At 42.1% G+C, this 20,571-nt stretch overlaps 1 protein-coding gene across 1 annotated transcript in view; it reads left to right on the top strand.

Moving 5' to 3' along the window:
• The first annotated feature begins 320 nt into the window (after window positions 1-320).
• Window positions 321-20,571, top strand: part of DGKQ (diacylglycerol kinase theta) — a 70,728-nt gene continuing 50,477 nt past the window's right edge. Inside the window, exons 1-3 of the mRNA XM_081176235.1 lie at window positions 321-976; window positions 14,528-14,607; window positions 19,632-19,731. Of these exons, the coding sequence (XP_081032361.1) occupies window positions 397-976; window positions 14,528-14,607; window positions 19,632-19,731 (760 nt within the window). The 5' untranslated portion in view covers window positions 321-396. The remainder of the gene's footprint in view (window positions 977-14,527; window positions 14,608-19,631; window positions 19,732-20,571) is intronic.

Here is a 20,571-nt window from a genome sequence, read left to right as displayed (position 1 = left end):
TTGGAGGGGGGAAAAGAGAGACCCTAGGTTGTGGGTGGGGAACGAAGGGGTATTCTTCGTATTGTTGACGTCGTTCATTATTAGCAGCGTTGTTGTTTTTCTGGAGAGAAATGTGGGGGAATTCGCCAAGTTTGCTTGTTTCATAATGTGAAGATCTAAGGATGTTTAGGTTAAATTTTATAAGATTTGGAAAACCGTTAAAAGGACAGGCGATGAAATTCAACCAAGGGGAAGCAAGGAGCTCACTTAACAATGTTAAGAAGTGTAATTTCCAATAAGGCTATGGTTTATGTTTGTTTATGTGTTTGTTTATAATGTTGTGAAAACCAATAAAAAAAAATTGAAAAAGGAGAGGGAGGGAGCGGGACTCTCGCCCACGCCGCCCGCCAGCCCGGCATGAGGCGGTTGCGGCGGCCGCTGAAGCGCCGCCCTTCTGCGTTCCTCCTCTTCCTCCGCCCTCAGGCCGCCTCCTCAGCCGCCGCCGCCGCTGCCGCCTCCGGCTTCCCCTGGCAGCGCGGCGGAAGTCTCGCAAGAGAGGGGCTGCCGCCACCCGTCTCCTCACGACGCGCCCCTGAGGGGGAAAGGGAGAGACGGGGACGCGCGCTCTCTGCTCTCTCGAGGACCCCGAGCCGCGGCTTCCCTCAGAGCCGGGCGAGCATGGCAGACGGAGCTCACGCCCTGCTCGGCGGCGGCAGCCGGGGCTCCAGCCCCTCCGCCAGCCCCCTCCTAGGCAGAGGGGGAAAGAGCCGCTCGCTACCCACCACCACGTCGTCGTCTTCGTCGTCGTCCTCCGCCTCTTCGCTGCACCAGCAACGGAGGACGCCGCCCGCGTCGCCCAAGCAGCAGCAGCATCAACAAGCGGCGTCTCGTGGGAACGCGCCCGGGCATTGCTTCAAGAGGGTGACCCTCACCAAGCCCACCTTCTGCCACTACTGCACCGACTTCATCTGGGGGCTGGCCGGGTACCTGTGCGAAGGTAAAGGCGGGCTCGGCGGGTGGGGGGGGGGAGAGGGAAAGCGGGAGCGCGCGCGCGTGGGAGGGAGGGAGACTCCTGCAAATCGATCGATGGATCGATTGATTAATTTGTATCCCGCTCTCCAGACGAAAACCTCAGGGCGGTTTACAGCATACAGATACCCCCCCCCCCAAATGCATAATAAAAAACAAGAACGTGAATCTCCTCACGACCCCTAGTGGGGGAATTACCAATACAAGAATTGTGGGTTACTCGTGAGACCCTGAATTAATCAATATGCTTATTGGTATGCCGCCCTCCACCTGAAGAATTCAGGTGGTTCATAACATATGAGTACAATGTACACGCAGGCACGGAATACATGATAAAAACAAGAATAATCTCCCCGCGACCCATATCGGGGAAATTATCCATAGAAGAATCATAGAATTGTTGGAAGGGACCTGAAGGGTCATCTAGGCCAACCCCCTGCAGTGCAGGAATATTTCGCCTAATGTGACGATCGCAGCCGTGACCCTGAGATTAAAAGTCTCCTGCTCTGCCGAATGAGCTGATGTGGTTATGTGTGTATGTGTGAGACCCTGGATTGATTGATTGATTGATTGATTGATCTATCTAGTTAGTTATTTTGTATGCTACCCTCCATCCGAAGATGTCAGGGCGTTTCACAGCATACAAATGCAACACACACACACAGACAGACACACACACACACATATGATACATAATAAAAGCAAGAACATTAATCTCACATTCCTGATGGGGGTGTTATCAGTAGGAGTAATGTGGTTTTGGGTGGGTGTATGTGTGTCTTAGGGACAGATTTCATTTTTCTTCCTATTTTGGGTGAGTGGCAGCCTGTCTTCAAGAGAAAGGGTTAGGCAACAGACACACACTCTCTTTTTGCAAGGCAGAAATGCAGCTGGTGAAGCTTTCTCAGTCACTTGATCCCCATACCAGCAGTAGATGCAAAGGACTTCCTTTTGTCAGTTTGCCAACATTTCCCTTCCTGGTGGTTCTTGTTTTGTCTTAAACCAGCCTCTCAGTGTGGGGTTCCCCCCCCCCCCCTTCCTCTGGCAATGAAACTGCTAGCACATTTGCAAGGCCCGGCGTGGTTTCAGATTGGATGGGGGGGGGCTGCACGTTCAGATTCCTGCATTGCAGGGGGTGGTACTAGATGACCCTTAGACCCCCCCCCCCGTCCAACTCTATGATTCTGTGATTCATCTCTGTGTTGGGAAAAGCTTTTCCTGTTGCAGCAGCAGCAAATGCAAATCACTTTCCCTTGTAAGATTGCCAAGGTGGAGCTTCTGTTATTTAAATAGTTGCCTAACAGGTTGGTATCATTCGGGTGAAGCTGCTAGTGCCATTTATGTGCCAGTAAAAACTTACTGGGTTGCCATAGAGCCAGATGCCAGGGACTTTCCCTTGTAGAGGTGGCTATGTATATGTATATGTGTAGGTATATATTCCTGACAAGATTTCTTTGTCTTGACATCTTGAGGTTTATCAGATGAAGCTTTCCTCATCACTTCATTTTGCCCTGGGGAAAACCTTCCTGTTGCACCACAGCTATAAGGGAATTCCCTCTTAAAAGGCTTGCCAGTACTTGCAGGTCCCGTTATCCAAGCACTCGTTATATGAAAATTCACTTATCCAAACACGAGGAATTAGTACCCAAACCTTGCTGTACACACCACTGATTCAGATATCCAAACAGGCAGACCTATGTGTAGCTGTTTCACCAGAAACCATGGTGGAAGGGAAGAAGTAGAGAGATTGGACAAATAAGAGAGCATTTTACCCTTCCTTGTTTGCCTTTTGTAAGGTTTCAGAGGGTTTCTCTGGTTTTTTCATCATTTTGGGGCCAAAATTCTGTGGTTTGGAATGCATTAGAAATTTCCCCATAGGAATAAATAGAAATTGTCAACTTCTTGTGCAAACATTCGCCTAAAAAACAATTTCCTGAGAATGCATTGTGTTTGGGTAGTGAGACCTGTGTACATTTGTCTCCTGAAAAGCTGCCTGGCAGGTAGAAACTTAGCAGCTGAGTCCTTTATCATAGTTTCCTCTCTGTTGCCAGAAACAAACTAGTCACATCATCTCAGAGCAAGTTATTCCGTGGAAGCTGGTTGTGTTAGACTTGATTACTCAAGAAACTCTGTCACCCACAGGTAGATTAGAAGGCATAGGCTAGCAAACTGGTGCAACGTTTATGGTCTTCTGTGACTGGCTGTATGCCGCCTTAGCTGCCACTGAGATTCTATAGAAGATGGAAAAGGTGGGACTTAATCTCTTTTCGAGGGGTCAGAGATGAACAGATGCTTACAAAGGGTGTAAGTGTTAAACACCTTCTGTGTGCACTTGAGTCTTTTGGGACTGGCAGGGTCTTGGTCCTTCCATGCTGATGGGCTTCTGTTGGTGGGCTGAAGAGTTGTTCCTTAGTGTCCCTTGTTTTCTGCTATTTTATGTGGTAAAACTGCCTCCTGTTCATGGCCTGCTATTCTTCCATCTTGGAGGCCGGTAGGTCAACTTACGCAAAAGGTATTGGTTTCACTAAAGTAGAAGAGAGAAGGGGGAATAGGGTTGAGCCCTCCCTCTGCTGCACATGCTAGCCATGCCATGCATTTGGTGCACATGGCAAGAGGTTCTGTGCATGTACTGATGTACACTCATAGAGCTCCTTCATCTGAATGGGGATATTGGACCAGTCAGGATCACCTTTGCATGGAAAAACTCTGTGCAGACGCCAGTATGCCTGTAGAGGCCGCTTCTTATATACATAGCAAGGGCACCCAGTGTTAGAAACTCAGATATATAAGGTAATTGTCAAATGGCACCTTAAACCTAGGTTACAGTCGCCACAATGGACTTTCTCTGTGCCTTTTTGGGCACAACTCCACTGGCTAGGGTATGACACTTCTGTTGTTTGTCTTTCTCATCTTGCCTTCCACCAGAAACCTACATTTTATAGTTGAAATAAATACTGAACAACCTGAAGGTTATTCTGAACAAAGAACTTAATTACCCTTTATTCAGAACTTGGATTATTTTCACTGTGGCATGCATTCCGTCCTGTCTAGATTATTCTTTCTTTCTGAAACATGGTTTTGACATCCTTGTTAGTTTCAGGTAAAGATCCTTTTTCTTCCATCCAGCTGTTAGAGCCTGTTCAATATGATACTTTGCTACTTTGTCTTTATTGAGGGGGGAGCCAGTTTACTGGGAGAAAGATCTCCCCAGATAATTTGTTTTTTTCTCCATACAGTAAGGGGACCATGATAAAAAGGGGAAGGATCATCTGCCTTTGAGACTTGCTGCTCTTACCTACCTTGTATCCTGAGTGTAAAGCAAGTTATTGGACGCGTTGATCCTATTTGAAGTTTTATGCCATGCATAATTTCTGAGTCTGCAGGGCTGTTTCCTTCCCTTTCCTTTGGAGGAAGCAGCTGTTGTCCCTGTTTGTTCTTGATGCATTAGGGTCTAAACATCTTGACACGCCACACTGATCTGTTCTAACTTGCTAAGATGCAGACATCATAAGATGGCCTTGAGCACAAAGGTCGCATACAGAAGGGTGACATACGTTATTTAAAGATTTAGAGTGGCACTATGATTAAGCATTGCTCATATCCATATTACATAAAAAAGAGGGTGTGAGCTAGGTATGGAACCCAGGGAATGAGTCATATACTATATAGCTTGGTATAATTGAGCAATGCAGTAGTGTGTGTGTGTATTTATGCACCAACCAGGAGTTCTTTTGCATCAACTAATTTGGAAGAAGTTTAAACCAAGAACACTGAAGTGCCTATTTTGCGTGTGAGAAGAGAGAGAATCTTATGCGAACTCACTTACAGAAGAGTACACAAAAATGTTTATCATAACAAAGGAAAGTCTTGATGTAAAGGTGATACGTTATTGCTTGCCTTAATCATTACTTCAATGCAAAACCGTAATATACTTATCATGAACATGTTCAGTAGATCTTTCCTTCCTTGTTTTCTAGTCCCTTCTTTAGCTGATAAACATTGAAACATTGACCCACAGATTAAGGACACGGGTGGCGCTATGGTCTAAACCTCTGAGCCTAGGGCTTGCTGATCAAAAGGTCGGCGGTTTGAATCCCCGCGACGGGGTGAGCTCCCGTTGTTCGGTCCCTGCTCCTTCCAATCTAGCACTTTGAAAGCACGTCAAAGTGCAAGTAGATAAATATGTACCACTCCGGCGGGAAGGTAAATGGCGTTTCCGTGCGCTGCTCTGATTCACCAGAAGCAGGTTAGTCATGTTGGTCACATGACCTGGAAGCTGTACGCCAGCTCCCTCAGCCAATAAAGTCAGATGAGCGCCACAACCCCAGAGTCGTCCGCGACTGGACCTAATGGTCAGGGGTCCCTTTACCTTTTTACTAATATTAGTCTCTTTTGTAAAGAACGTCATACTTCTCATGGCCTTTACACAGCTTTTTCCCTTTCATCCCTGGTCCCATTTTAGTCAATAATCCAATTTCTGTCTCTTTCATAAGACTATACTTCTTTCCTTCCTACACACCTTGATAAATTACATTCATTATGAATGGTCCTTGGCTAGAGGAAAAGTCATCATAAAATGTCTGCTCAGTGTGGTTATGCTCTGAATGTTTTAAACAATGGATATAAAGTGTTTGAGGTGAACATTTGAAGTTAAGAAATAGCAATTTTGACTGCATAATTGCACCTTTGAGTTCATCTATTTAGCTGTGTAGAATTTTTGACTCAGAGCAAATTAAAACAAAATTTAGGCATACAATTTGTTTTAAAGTACTTTGAAAATGTTCAGAAATGCTTTTTCAGGACTGCTACTGAAATGGGCTACATTTTAACCTAATTTTAATCTTTTTTACATCTCTGAAAACTTTATCCACAAGTTAGAAAAAATAAACAAGATTAATTACTATTTCTCATTAAAAAGAGTTCTGAAGCAAATGGAAATATAAACAGCTCAGCCTACTTGGTTGGACTTGTATGCTTCCATCTCTAACTCTGTGCCATCAATTTTCTTCAGTATTTACAATGACTTACCATTAGATCTGGTCATATATAATGTTTTTCATCTAGCCATGGCTAGGAGATATGGAGCATGACTTGGGCTCATGTGCTGCACCCGCCACCCCCATGTAAATACTCCCTTGCTCTTCATTGTTGGCTTTAACTATGAGGTATTGTTAATCAGTGGATTCCATCTTAACCTGGGCATACAAACTCATTTAAAACTGGTAAAAAGGGGAATATCTGATTGGAAATGATACAGACATAACATTGTAGTATACAGTGGTACCTCGGGTTACAGACGCTTCAGGTTACAGACTCCGCTAACCTGGAAGTAGTACCTCGGGTTAAGAACTTTGCTTCAGGATGAGAACAGAAATCATGCGGCGGCGGCGGGAGGCCCCATTAGCTAAAGTGGTACCTCAGGTTAAGAACAGTTTCAGGTTAAGAACAGACCTCCAGAACGAATTAAGTTCTTAACTTGTCGTACCACCAAGTTTTTAACCCGAGGTTAAAACACATTGTGGATGGGATGGGTAAAATTCATGTGAGGCAGTGGATTTGCTATAAGCATTTTATATGTTTGTTTTTTTTCCTGGGGTTGATGCGAGTTGTAGTACAACATCTGGGGACCCAAGGTTGAAGAACACTGGTGTGGGTGAAATAACAAGGGAGTTAGAGGGAACGTGTAACCCCACAGCACCCTCCAGATCGCAAAAGTAGACATCAACTACATTCAGATAATCCATTAAAGTTTGGTTTGGAGAATCAGAAACAAGTACGGTAGTGAAGAATCTTGGGTTCATGTGCCCTGATTTTCCTGCACATGACAGGCGAGTAGCAGTTTGCTACTGTGTCTAAATCATTTGAAAAATAAGACTTTAGAGCTGTCTTGCCCCAAAATGGCACCTAGATATTTCATTTTGGTGACTGTAACCTTGGTCCACCTTTTGAAATTGCTCTGTACAAATTAATTTCCCCAGCATGTTCCCCCATTTATTTTAGTTACGCTTGATTCCATTGTTGCTTGAACCTGCCATAGACCTTCTCTGCTGCTCACTTAACTAGAGTCTGACCTTCCTCACTGATTCGTTGAAAGTTGATTCACTTAACTAGCAGTAAGGAAAGTGATGATTCAACCATGAACTCATAAGCGATATTCAATGTGATAATCGAGAATTTTGACACCTTTGTGAAAATGCTGCTAAAATTCCTGTGCTGTTAGATAGTTAGGTTCAAGCATAATCCCATTATTTATCACACATACAATATTTGTGAAGAGTGCCCAGTTTTCTCTTGATCTGGTCCTCATCCCTGAGTTCTGAGTTCAAAGGCTGCTTGTTGAAAAGAGGACTGCAATTCCAGGAAATGATCTTATTACTTTCTCTTGATTACCAAAACTGATCAACTGTATGTTTTTGGGAGCTTCATGCCAAATGATTTCTTAAGGAGAGTCGACAGTTTCTGTAGGAACCAGAAAAGGAAATTTGAGAGAAGTCTAGGGCCAGTAACATGCAAAAGTTTTCAATTTGGATATAGGTCCTATGATCACTGTTTAATAAATTTTATCACTTAAGGCAGAGATTTTCAACCAGTGTGCCGTGGCACCCTGGGGTGCCTTGAATGATGGTCAAGGATGCTGCAAGCAACACTGGCCACTGTCCCTCTTTCCTTCCCTCCCTCCTCTTATGCCCTCTTGTGTCTCTACCTCCCAAAGGCTTGCGCAGCTGTTTATTGCAGCAGCCCTGGCTATGAGCCTCACAGGTGAATGATGCCTCTGGGAGACACCTCTCTTTGGGGCAGGGTGGGGGAGCTCAGAGACCAGGGGAGGCAGCAGCAGTTGCCCGGAGGACTCCCAAGGAGAGGGGAGAGGGGAGGAAGCTGAGGGTGTTCGAAAAAGGTTGAGAGGCTGCCAGCTCTGCAGGCAATGGGTGACATAACTGGGCTTCTGAGCCCCACAGGGGTACCACAGAAAGAATGTCGTCAGTCAAGGGAGCCGTGGACTCACAAAGGTTGAAAACCTCTGACTTAAGGTATCCAGCGAGAGTTTTTATATACAGTGGTACCTTGGGTTACATACGCTTCAGGTTACAGACTCCACTCACCCAGAAATAGTGCTTCAGGTTAAGAACTTTGCTTCAGAATGAGAACAGAAATCGTGCTCCGGCGGCGCAGGGGCAGCAGGAGGCCCCATTAGCTAAAGTGGTGCTTCAGGTTAAGAACAGTTTCAGGTTAAGAACCGACCTGCGGAACGAATTAAGTACTTAACCCGAGGTACCACTGTATTTCATGTAATGCTTCTGTTTCAATACCATGACTTGCTTTGTGAGGCAAACATGGTTATAAAGGCCTTATATTTCTAGGGAGATCTCCCCCTGCCCCACAATGCTGGCTGTTGTTTCGGGGGAAAAGAGCAAAACTTGTAGATTTTTTAAAAGTTAACAGTCATCTGAGTGCATTTTCTGGAAACCTAAGTAAATTTCGGTTTGTGGCAATCCCATTGGCAAATAATAACCCAGACTGAAGTTGAAGAGGGAAATGAGATCACTTAAACGTCTTTGGCTGTAACTTCTTTCTTCATTCAATTGCAGCACTGCCACAGTGAGTAACATTTCTGCTTCAATTAGTCAGTTGTTTCAGGCTCCTGGATATTGGACTATTAGGTTTCCCTCCATACATGCATAAGCCTGAGGATCTGGTGTTAGTTCCACTGTGCTAGAATTGTATTTGATTTTCTTCGCCATTGTGGTTCAGATTCTGCGCAGCTTGTTTATCTTTTCCACAGTTTTGACTCCATTTCTAACTGGGGTTTCCTGGTGAAAAGTATGGACCTCCCCCATATACCACAGGTCCTCTAGCAGGTATCAACAGTGGCCTATAACTGCTAAGCAATATACCAGGGCACAGTTATGCATCACTAAATTGACCGGGGCAGTACAGTTCCTGCCCATGGGCCAAATCCATCCAAATGGGAAGATGGACTACACTCAGTGCTCAGGGTGAAGCCTGCTTGTGCCATTAAATCTTGTAGCAGTTGTTACTTTCCACACAGGCTAAGTCTTCCCCTCCCTGGAAGCATACACCCAATGCTGATTGAATGAACATTAGGTTAGAAATAGCTATTTTTACTTCTGGTTTTCTAAGAAACAGCTATAAAAGGTCTTTGCCACACAGTCAACCCACAATTTAGAAGTCAATAGTGAGCTTTGTTTTGATGTCTATATGTCCCTATGGCAAATTAGATAGGCAGTTTCTGTGCATATTTCTGTCAAGCTTTACCTGGTGTATTTACCAAGCTTTATTGTGTATTTTTGAGATGTACTTTTCCATTTAGCAGCTAATTTTTACCTAATAGTGAATACAGTCATACCTCATGTTACGTTTGCTTCAGGTTGCGCGTTTTCAGGTTGCGTCCCGCGGCGACCTGGAAGTACCAGAAAGGGTTACTTCCGGGTTTCACTGCTCACGCATACGCAGACGCACAAAATGACGTCACACGCATGGGCAGAAACAGCGAATCGCGACACGCACAGACGCGGGTTGCGTTCTGCTCAGGTTGCGAATGGACCTCTGGAACGAATCCTGTTCACAACCAGAGGTACCACTGTATGGGGTTGGTGGCCTAATCTTGGAAACAGTTGTTCAGCCATTGCCACACTGTGCAGTGTTGTCTTCTTCTTCACTACCCAGTCTTGTTTTTTTAAAACATATTTTTATTAAAGATTTCTTGGCTTACAAAAGTATGTGCAGTGTCTCTTTTTTCAAGTTTCATTTTCTACAGATCAGTTTCATTTGTTGAGACATTAGTATTACATTAGGAAGAAAAGGGGGAAAGAGGTGGGGGCATGGTGAGTGTGGGTGGGGTCGGGTGGCGATGCTTCTATTTTACTTAATGTATGTGTGGGGTTTTGTGTCAGCATCACTTGTGCAGGTTCTCTTTACTATTTACTTGTGTTCCTTTGGTGGTGAGAGAGGTTGGGGTTGGCCTAGGGTGTGGTTGTGTGTTTGTGATTGGCTGTGGTAAACTTTGTTTTCATGTGTGAGTGGGGTGGGTGGGTGTTTTGGATCAGGTTAGCCATATTGATTCGTATGCTGTTGGCGGATTCTTGTCGTTGTCTTGTTGGGCTGTGTATGTGATATAGGGGAGCCTTACTGGTACGAAGGCGTCTTCTATTTGCCCCTGTGTCAGTTTGAGTTTATTGGTTAGCTTTTCTAATAAAGCTGTTTACCAGACTATTTGATACCACTGATCCATGTTTACTCCTGACAGGTCTCTCCAGTGTCTGGCTATGATATTTCTGGCTGCTGAGAGTAGGTGGGTTATGAGCTCTTATTGATGTGAGTGGGCATTATTATCTTGGAAGATGTTTAGTAGGGCCACTTCTGGGATGACTTCTAATACTTGCTTACAGTGGTGCCTCGCAAGACGAAATTAATTTGTTCCGCAAGTTTTGCCGTCTAGCGAATTTTTCGTCTTGCGAAGCACGGTTTTAACGGTTTAACAAAGTCGCAAGACGTTTTCGTCTTGCGAAACAAGCCCATAGGGAAATTCGTCTTGCGAGGCAAATCGCAAACGGAAAAACCTTTCGTCTAGCGAGTTTTTTGTCTTGCGAGGCATTCGTCTTGCGAGGTACCACTGTAGTTATTTTGCATATTTCTTGTATGATTGTTGTCCAGAATAGTTGGATTTTGGGGCATTCCCGCCACATGTGGAGGTATGTGCCTGTGGAGGTGCATCCTCTCCAGCATTTTGGTGAGGTTCCTGGGCGTATTAGCGCTCGTTTCCTTGGTGTTAGGTACCATCTGTAAGTGAGTTTCAGAGTGAGTTCTTTCCTTTTCGCTGATACGGATTTAAAGGGAGGTTTAGACCACATTCTGGTCCACTGAGTGGGGTTAATCTCATAGCCTATGTCGTTCTCCCATTGTTCTTTGATTACGTCTAGGAGCTTTGTGGGATTTTGGAGTAGTATTTTGTATATTGCGGATACCATCCCCTTGCCGTGTCCCGTTGTTGTTAGGAGGAGGTTTTCGAACGTTGTCCGGGGCCTAGTTGCTGCTGATTTTACTACTGAATCCTACCCAGTCTTGTTGTGTTTCCAAGTAGTCTAGCCATTGTTCCTCTGTCACCATTCTGAGCACAGTGTCATGCTGTTGTCTCTTCCAGCCTTTAGCAGCTACTTGCCTGCTGGAGCCCACGAATGTCCCTCATAGGGATGTGTAGGCTGCCAACTGCTTGGGGGCAGTTGCTACTTATCCCAGGAGAATTGCCGAGTGCCACATTCTAGGGCTCCCCTCCCTCCTTGTGTGTGGTTTTTTTAATACTACAAGCACTGAATATATTATCTCAACCCAGGATACATGTCTCACCTGGGACGAAGTGCACATGCGCACACACACATGGTTAGGTTCATAATTAATCACAGACTGGTTTTGCCTATCTTGATGACCTTGTTAACTAACTCAAGTTCGAATGATATGGTTTTCTGAGCTGCTTGTTCCTGTCTAAGAAGCAGTTTGGGTTTACCGGATACTCTTTTCTCACATGCACTTAATCTAAAAAACTGGAACAAAGTATTCAGTTCTGGAAGTTTGCCTGTAGAAGCAATTTCATCCTTGATTCAAAAGACAGAAGAGGTTTGATAACAAGTGGAGCAGAATACATCAATTACTTGTAACCAGACCGAGAGAATCAATATCTTGCAACTAATGGAAGGCACGACCTTTTATGATGTGGAACTTGGAAGTCTTGAAGGAAAAAAACCAAAACATTTCAACTGCCTATCCATCCGGAAGCTGAATTTATTTCCAGGTCCACTACTAAATATTTCAAAACCTTTCATAACAAGAAAACCCACCAGACATACATGATGATACATCGGGTTTGAGAAACTAACTAATTGGGGCTGTTTGCTTGAGTCTGCAATAGCTCGACAGTTCTACAATTTGTAGTTTTCTATCTTATATGTAAAAGGAGCAGTTGATTGACATGAAGGAAAGGTAGGTATTAGCTTCCCTTTCCAATGGCTGAATCTCAGTATGGAATTTTCTGTTGAGCAAGTTCATTAGCTGCCTGGGGTTTCTCTGGGAAATTAGGCATGGTAGAAATGGCGTTAAATTAGATTAAATTCTGAACTCTTCCTTATAATATGCTTTTCGGGGGAAACCCCTGTTAGGTTATTATGGGTATTAGACCCCTACCGTTATTTACTGTGAGCCCAGTATTTTACCTATGCATCTCTTGTGTTTTCTTCTCCAGGGCTTCCTAATAATTCAATGAGGAATTTAAATTGCAATATTCTGCAGTAGCTTTTGTCTTTGAGACTATAGTTTTGGAATGTCATACCAACGTATCCCCTCCTCCCCCTCCTGTTAAACTGAACTAATTTTGAAATTTATTATAATTTTTGTTTATAGCTAGGATAATAACAGTTTTACACTGTTTAAAAAATGGTAGAGGGTTTAAAAAAAGTTTAAGGACTTTTTTCTATTTCTTTCCTTCTTTTGCTTATGAAAGAAAAGAATTGCTGAGATGTATCATTTTTTCTATATGTGAGATGTTTTGCCTCCTCAATTGTTAGCCACTGAATAACAGGCCCTGTCCATGGAAGTTGTTGAAGATATGAACACCTTTAGTAGGGCCTTGGCTAGTAATGATCACACTAAAGAGGAAGTTGTTTCAAAAAATATTTTGTATGGTATTGCAAAGCAAATATATCATACCATATTTACCAACATGTTTCCTAGAAAGGATATGTTTATTTCATAATTCAGACAAAAATACTCTTTTCCATTAAATATTTACAGAATCACTTTTTGAAAGCATGTTGTGAAATAACAGATATTGGCCACAAAACTTTTATTGTGTAGGAAATCTAGTAGATGATGATAATAATAATAATAATAATAATAATAATAATAATAATAATAATACTTTATTATTGTCAAGTAATAGCCCTTGTTATGAAGTTAAATTTAATATAAACTGGTATAGCACAGAAATGAGCAAAAACAAGTTTTCAACTCTCACTTTCCCAGTTTCTCGTATTACAGTCCAGGGAGCTCAAATTGTCATCAACTATATAGCACTTAATAGGATCCACTCTTTGCATATTAATTTAGGTTCTGATTGAGAACTCTAATCAGCATGACTTAAAACAGCTATGATAGATAAAGCAACGACTTAGATGATTCAGCCTAAACGCTACAAACAATAAAGGCTTCTGCTTCTGTATCCAGTAGCTGATAGCTTCAAGGTCATCTGTGCTGAGCTGCAGCATCTGCTGAAGAGGACAATGGAAAGAAATAGAAGCAATTACCCTTCAAACAAAATGAGTAGCACATGATCAAAAGATGGCAAATCCCACAGAGCCCTTTTAAAATGGCAGCTAAATTTTTAGCATCTGAAGAGCAGCCATTGTCTCCTTGAAAACTGGTGCTGCCTGTCAAAGTGTGTGAGTAAGGTTGAAAGCCTACGCATACTCATGAGGAAGTCAAGTCTTAATGAGTTCAGTTGGACTTGAGTAAACATGTTTGGAATTACAAGACAACATAGAAAATGTGGAATTGCCTTGCCAGTGACGCCACATAGGAAGAAGTCAAAGCGAATAAGAAATGGGTTCAAACTACTGTATGTTGATCATAAGATTTACATGTGACAATAGATGTGACAGGATGTAGAATTCAAGCACTGATAGAGCATAATGACAAGGTGTGACTAAGGATGTCCTTTTTTTCACAGCTGCCATGTGCTGGGTTTGATGTTTTTATTGAGCTATCCGCTAAAACCCCAATAAGTCTTTCCTAGCTAGTCACTGCTAGTTCAGACATCAGCTTGCATGCAACAATAGGATTTTTTGCCCTTATGTGCCTCTTTTTACACTTGCTTTCATTGACCTGCCTTTGCTACTTAGTTGTCTAGTCACCCAATCTGGAGAAACTGATTTGGAGCTCTTTGCAATTTGCTTGGAATTTCACTTTTCTGAATAATTTATATAGCAGAATTCAGTGCTTCAGACTGCTTTAGATACTTTATCTCTGCATGGTAGGCTATTATTGTTCCCATCTTTCAGATGGAAAAAGGTAGGCTGTAGCTGTGAAAAATGCAAATTCCATGCTGCAGATGATTAAGAAATGAATTGATAATAAAACTTCAGAAAGCATAGTACCCTTACAGAATCTGAAAAAGGAGAGCTTAGTTCTGGAAAGAGGTAGAAGAGCATAACCAAAATAATCAGGGGCCTGGGACTATGAGGAAATTCTACAACGTTTGGGTTTGTTTGTTTTTTGGCAAATATGGAGGGACACGTCAGGTTTATAAAAGAAATTGTGGTGGTATTAGAAAAGGGATAGGAAGAAGTTTCTCTCATAATACTAGAAGTTGGGGTCATTAAAGAAACTAACAGTAGTTTCAGGACAGAAAAAAGCAAAGACTCCTTTACACAATACAACATTGAATTAATGGTGTAATTGGATTTTTAATGGTTTTTTAAATGACCAATAAACACACATCCTTTATTTTCTACAGTTTGCAATTTTATGTCTCATGAGAAGTGCCTGAAGCATGTGAAGATGCCATGCTCTTGTGTCGCTCCAAGTCTTGTAAGGGTAAGTTGCCCAAAATGTCTACTTCTCCTGCTTAAATCTTGAGTTTCTTTCTCCTTCCCTTTCGCCTGCCTTTATGCTGAAAACCATTTGATGTTATATGGTTTTGGGTGTGCCATGAAATGTTTCTGTATGAGAAATACAAGTGAACAAAATAACAAATTGTCCCTAAACAAAGGTGTAGGTTAACATTTCAGTATATTAATTCTGTTAACAACTAGAAGAGGTAATGAAATGCCTAGCAGTATTTATTCTGTCCCAAAGATCTGGAAAATTTGCAGCATTAAAATATCAATTATCAGAACTGAAATAAGGCAGTATAATACATTGTGTGACAACATGTGGTCAATCTTGTGCAAGGATAATAAATGGAAATTCCTATCTTGCAAGAGTTTGGGACATTTTAAAATAGATCTTCAAAATTGTATTCAGTATTTCAGTCTGGCCTGAACTTTTCCCTGTTACTTTCGAAAATAAGAATTATTGCTACTCTTGTTTACTGGAACACAAACTGGAGATATCTCAAGCCTTTAGTTCTGTTCATAGAAATATAATCAAAGCAAATGCAGTTATGATAGTATCTACATGTAGGTGTCTAAATAGGGTGCAGATGGAATTGTACAACTTGTGAAGATATTACTTTGACAACAGCTCCTCCAGGCAGAGGGGTGGGAAAAGGAGAGGATGTGGAATTGCATGTTTCTGCGTTCCGTCTGTATGCAAATAGCTGCACTTTTAAGTTTAGATTTAGTATGTCATTCATAATATTGGTTCAAAGTCATGGCCAACAATTTCATTTTTTATTATGTGAGTTTCATTATGATTTTTGTTGATTTTGAAAAAGTTGAGGTCAGGAGAATACCCTCGAATTTATGTTGCCTCTGTAGCATGATACTTACTTTTTAAGCTTAAAACTATAGCAAGCATAAGTGACATGGTTGCAGTGCAGTTTCCTTCATTTGCTACTGCAGAGAATGCTTTTTTATTTCTGTGCTTTGTCCTCAGAAGCCTTTTCCTTTAAGCTAACATAAGCAACCCCCTCTTGCGTGTGACTTTTAAGTCTTCAGCATTAAAAGGTGTCATGAAATGTTCAACTGCTTCTGTTAATTACAGGCTGCCTGATGGGCTTCGAAGATAATAGTCTGCTGTCCAAAAGCAGCCATATGGGACAGCTGTATTGTGTGTTGGCTACATGAAGCAAATATTCACTTTGGCTCTTAGCTTAAAAACATAACAGAAGGCTTAATGGTAGTTTATTCTATGTATGGGAAGCGTCTATTTTTGTCCCCTACCCTTCTTGCTGATTATACAAAGTGGCTATTTGTGGAAAGTTCTAATATATGAAGGGTGTTAAAGATTTCTTCCTGCTGGATTCTTAGAGCATGCTAATGTTATAAGCCAGGAATTGCATTTTGAATACTTAAGGGTAAAGGGAATCTGGCTAAGAGTCAGCTTCGTCTGAATTTTTCGTTTGATGCTAAGCAAAATGGGGATTATCCCGGACTTAATGAAAATGTCACTTTAAAGCAGGACATGGAATTCAAGGTCAAGTAAAGGCTCGCAAAATAAGAAGCATGGCATGAGTCAGATAAGTTCATGTGTCGACAATGTTCAAAGAGAAATTATGGCATTTGCGTACTATGACGAATCTTTGTTGCTTGGACTTGGTTACAAGCTGGATGGAGTTCAAAATATATCAAACATTTTTTGTGAGCAGCCTGTATTGTCTAGTACTGAACCTGTTTTAGTTTAAACAAATGCATGCACTGTATAGTTCTCTTCAGGAAATTATTTTTGAGTTCTGGTTGAACTCTAAAGCTTCTCACTGCTTTATGTGTCGTTTCATTTGGTCCTGATAAAAGTCTTTTGCTACTATTGCTTTGACCTGCATGCAGTCTTGTTCAGTACTTATTTCTTGCATCTTTTCCGTTATCCGTTAGCTAAAGATCTTTTGTTGTCTTGTTAATTTGGCTTTTATTACCCCAAAGTACACAAGGATAAGATAAGATGTAGGATTTTTTTTGTTTGTTTGCTTGCTTTGCTTACAGCATTTATAGTTAAGCAAATCACCTTGTGCATGAGCTGTGCTTTAGGAGGGGGAAGCTAGTCAGCTTTTTTGCCCTGGGTGAAGCCTCCAGAGGAGTGATTGGGACGGGTACGCAAATGTGCATGGGGGTGTGCCAAACTGGGTCTTTGACCCAGGTGAAATAAGGCCTAGTTTCACCCCGGCACATGCAGCCCTTGATCTTCCTCTAGCAGGACATAGAACATAGGAAGCCACCTTATAAGAATTGTGCTATATTGTAGGTTGAATTTGATTCTTCTGCTGCCTCCTGTAGGTGGCAACAGGGCGTGTGTGTGTGTGTATACACACACGCACACGGCTTGGTTTGTGCCCCATACCAGAATTGAATTATATCAAGACCATATCTTGATAAGTATTTTTCATTGCATATTTATCTGTTCTAATTGCCTCCAGTTTGGCCCTTGCTGAGCAAATTGTTTACTGTGTCAACAGTCAAATGCAATCCTCTTTTCAAGCTAGAGTTGCATAGCTACTGCTGCTGCCCTCAATGGATTCGTTGATATTGGAGAAAAGTCGTCGCTGCCTTGAAAGTGCTTAATCTCTAAAATGAAGGATGTCAGGTTTCTGGAAATTATTTCTACGAACCAGGATGTAGTTAGCTAAAACCCCAGATTGCGGGTGCTGTGTGGAATTGTAATGATATCCTGTGGTTTATGGCTTTTGGGGATTGCAAGCTGCTCAGTTGCTTCTGCTTCACTCTCCCCTGGTGCAAGCAGGAACAGCAAACCAAACTTGTTTCATCCGAACTCAGGGCTGTGATCCCCCCCCCCCCCGCCGACAAACCACAATCAAGAAGCCATTGTTGGTTCTTGGCTCGCTGCTTGTGGTTTTGTTTTAGGGAAATAAACCATGACCCTGGGTTTGGCCATAACAGTAAGCCTTGAAACCTTGGCCCGATTCTCCCACTTGCACCTGGGGATGAGGGCAGCAAGCATTGGTATACTGTGATATTGGAACCAGTATGACGTCTCATATATGAATGAGGTCATTCTGTAGTTGCTGGAAAGGGTTCTGTGCGTGCTCACAGGCATCTTTGTCAATATTTCGCATGTTCCAGGATTCTGAATAATTTTTATGCTGGTGAGTCCTGGCTCCAATTCAGCCATGCATTGAACATAGCTTTTCAAAGGTAACAATTTACCATCTCCCTGGTGACTTTTGTTCCAGGCTGAGTGCCTTTTCAGCTGTCTTTGGTTTGGTATATTGTTTTCCTTTTGCAGTTGCGTGTGTCATTGTTCTAAGCCTATCAGTGTAATGAAGTCTTGCACAGCAAAGGGAAACCCCTACCAAAAACTCGAAACAGGAAGCTTAACTGCTGAAGATAGCTGAAAATAGAACAGGCATCCTTGTGCCACAAATAACTCTTAATGGTACTATTATCTAGAGCTAAACTACGTGTTTGTTTTTTATTTGTTCGTATTCTCTCTCTCTCTCTCCTCTTGAAAAAAAAACGCAGTTTCCCTTTTCTGCTGCAGTATTGCATGTTGATTAGATAATGTGTTCAGTATAATAACGGCACTTAGATGGCTTTAAAAGCATTTATAGAATCAGATTGCTATGCTGTGTTTTGCTAATTGATTTTAATGGCTCATATCAAGATCATATTCTAGAAAGGGCTTTCAATAATAAATGAGAAGCAAAAATTCTACAGCTTTGTCAGGGTGTCTTGTGACATCACCACATAGAATTAATGTAGCTAAATTGTCTATGGTGACTACTGTATTTAGAACAGGAATAACTGAGACTCTGTGTGGTGAGGACAGTATAATTAGTCTCTGTTTCCTTAGTATCCTCTGTGGGGGCGGGGAAGGGGAAGATGGGATTGGAGACAGTAATTAAAATTGCATCTTTCCACCCACTTTCAGAAGCAGAAAATATATGCGCATAGTGGTTCCTTGGTTCATATCCACTTTAAGCCCTACACTGACACGGAGGCAAAGGAAGTGACTATTCCCTTTGATTGTTAGAAACCAGTCAGTAGAAATTGCGTCATTTGATAACGTAAAGAAGGGAGAACATTCCTTTTGCAATCTTTGTGTAACAGAGAAACTTTTTATGCCTGGGCCATTGGGTAAGAAGTGGCTGGCACTACATCATCCTTTATTCATCATTACCTTCATTTTATTTCTATGCCACCTTTCCAGAGTGAAAGCCATGCTCAAGGTAGTTTACAACATGAAAAGATTTACATTACAAACATTACAAAAGCAGAACACATCAAAAAGTACACAACCTTTCCACACAAGTCATAGGGTCATTAGATCTAAAAATAAAGGTACAAAAAATTAATATCAACGCCCCCCAACAGAACTTCTAAACAATACCCCAGCCCAAGACTCAGTTCAGTAGGCTCAGCTTTTGTAGCTGGAGTCAGTCAGGGCCCCTTCCCTCCCAGGCCAGGTGGAACAAGGCCTGCAAGACAGGGAGCAACTCTTCCAGAACTCGTAGTTAAGATTGATCCTTGTCATTGGAACACTGGCTTTCTTTCCAGCTTTGCAGCATTTTCTCCTGTGATTTATTTTTGTTTTTCCCTTATGTAATTTTGCGCCTATATATATTTGCCTTTCTGGGATGCAGATCGCTATACCATGATGGTGTGAGTACCTAACTGATTGTCCTGAGTCCCTCCTAGGGGTGTGGTTGGCAGTGTTCTGATGGGATCTCCTTACTGACGTGTGATCAAGAAATTGTATAAATACACTTAATCTTTAAAATTGCTTGATTGGACTGCTACTGACTCAATATTCTCATGGGATATGTTAAAAAAGAAAAAAGGTTCTCACAGAGGGCCTTGGTTTCTGATTGGGCATAAACTGAATACACATTAATTAACAGTCACCCAAGTTGCTCAGTGTTTTTAGTTGCCTATATGCAGTTATGTTGCATCTGTAGATCTTAAGGGCACAGTATACAATTAAAGCACACTTTGTTTTCTGTGCAGGTTCCAGTTGCACATTGTTTAGGACCTCCAGGACATTACAAGAGAAAGTTCTGTGCCGTGTGCAGAAAGCTTTTGGAGTCTCCAGCATTTCGCTGTGAAGGTAAGGCTGAACTGTAATGGATCATGGTGTTGTCAGCTTATTCTAATTGGTATCTTAACTGTCTGCCACCCTGGCACAAGCACAATATTTTTAAGGCACTTCCTAGAATGATAAATGAGGACTTACTAGGAAGTGTGAGGGATTGTAGAGAGTGCGGGGAGGAAGCCTGTTGATAAGTTTCTCTCTTCCCCCCCCCCCTTTCCCAGCAGAGAAAATGTCGAGGCTGTGCTCTCATAGCATTTACCAGTTGTTGATGTTGTATGAGAAATAGCGATTTCGTAGGTTAATCTCAATGTACAAATCTAATGTGATTTCATACAAAACAGCCTTATATTGAGAGAGTTGTTCCATCTAACCCAATATCTGTCTGTTTCAATTGATGGTGGGCCTCCAAGGTCTTGGGCAGAGTTCTAGCAAGTGCAAAAATTAGAGACAGGTCAGCTCCCCATGTCCAGGAGATCACATGAGGGAAAGGCCATTGACACATAAAACAAACTAGATAGATGAGCCATCAGCAAGGCAGAGACTTGCCATTCAGGCAAATGTGCGAAGTCCCTCCCAGATGTCTCTGTTAGTTAGAAGATGTAAGGCTTTAATCTGTTACAAAAATCTCAATGAAAAGTACTTTAAAGAAAAAACTACTCTGTATTTGAAACTATAGCATGTTCTCCTTCCCAAAGGGACAGAGGTATTTCCCAGGTTTGATTCATTATTTACTGTGCTTTTTAGGGGGTAGTGCTAAACATGGGGTTTGTGCTCCAAAATGATTCAAAACAATTGAAGAAATATGACATTGCTTGGAATCCATTGGACAATATGGGATTTTGAGTTCTGTTAACT

The sequence above is a fragment of the Podarcis bocagei genome (assembly GCF_964188305.1).
Source record: "Podarcis bocagei genome assembly, chromosome: 17".
Classification (NCBI taxonomy): Eukaryota; Metazoa; Chordata; class Lepidosauria; order Squamata; family Lacertidae; genus Podarcis; species Podarcis bocagei.
Note: the sequence above shows the minus strand (reverse complement) of the source record. Positions and strands in the feature narration are given on the sequence as shown.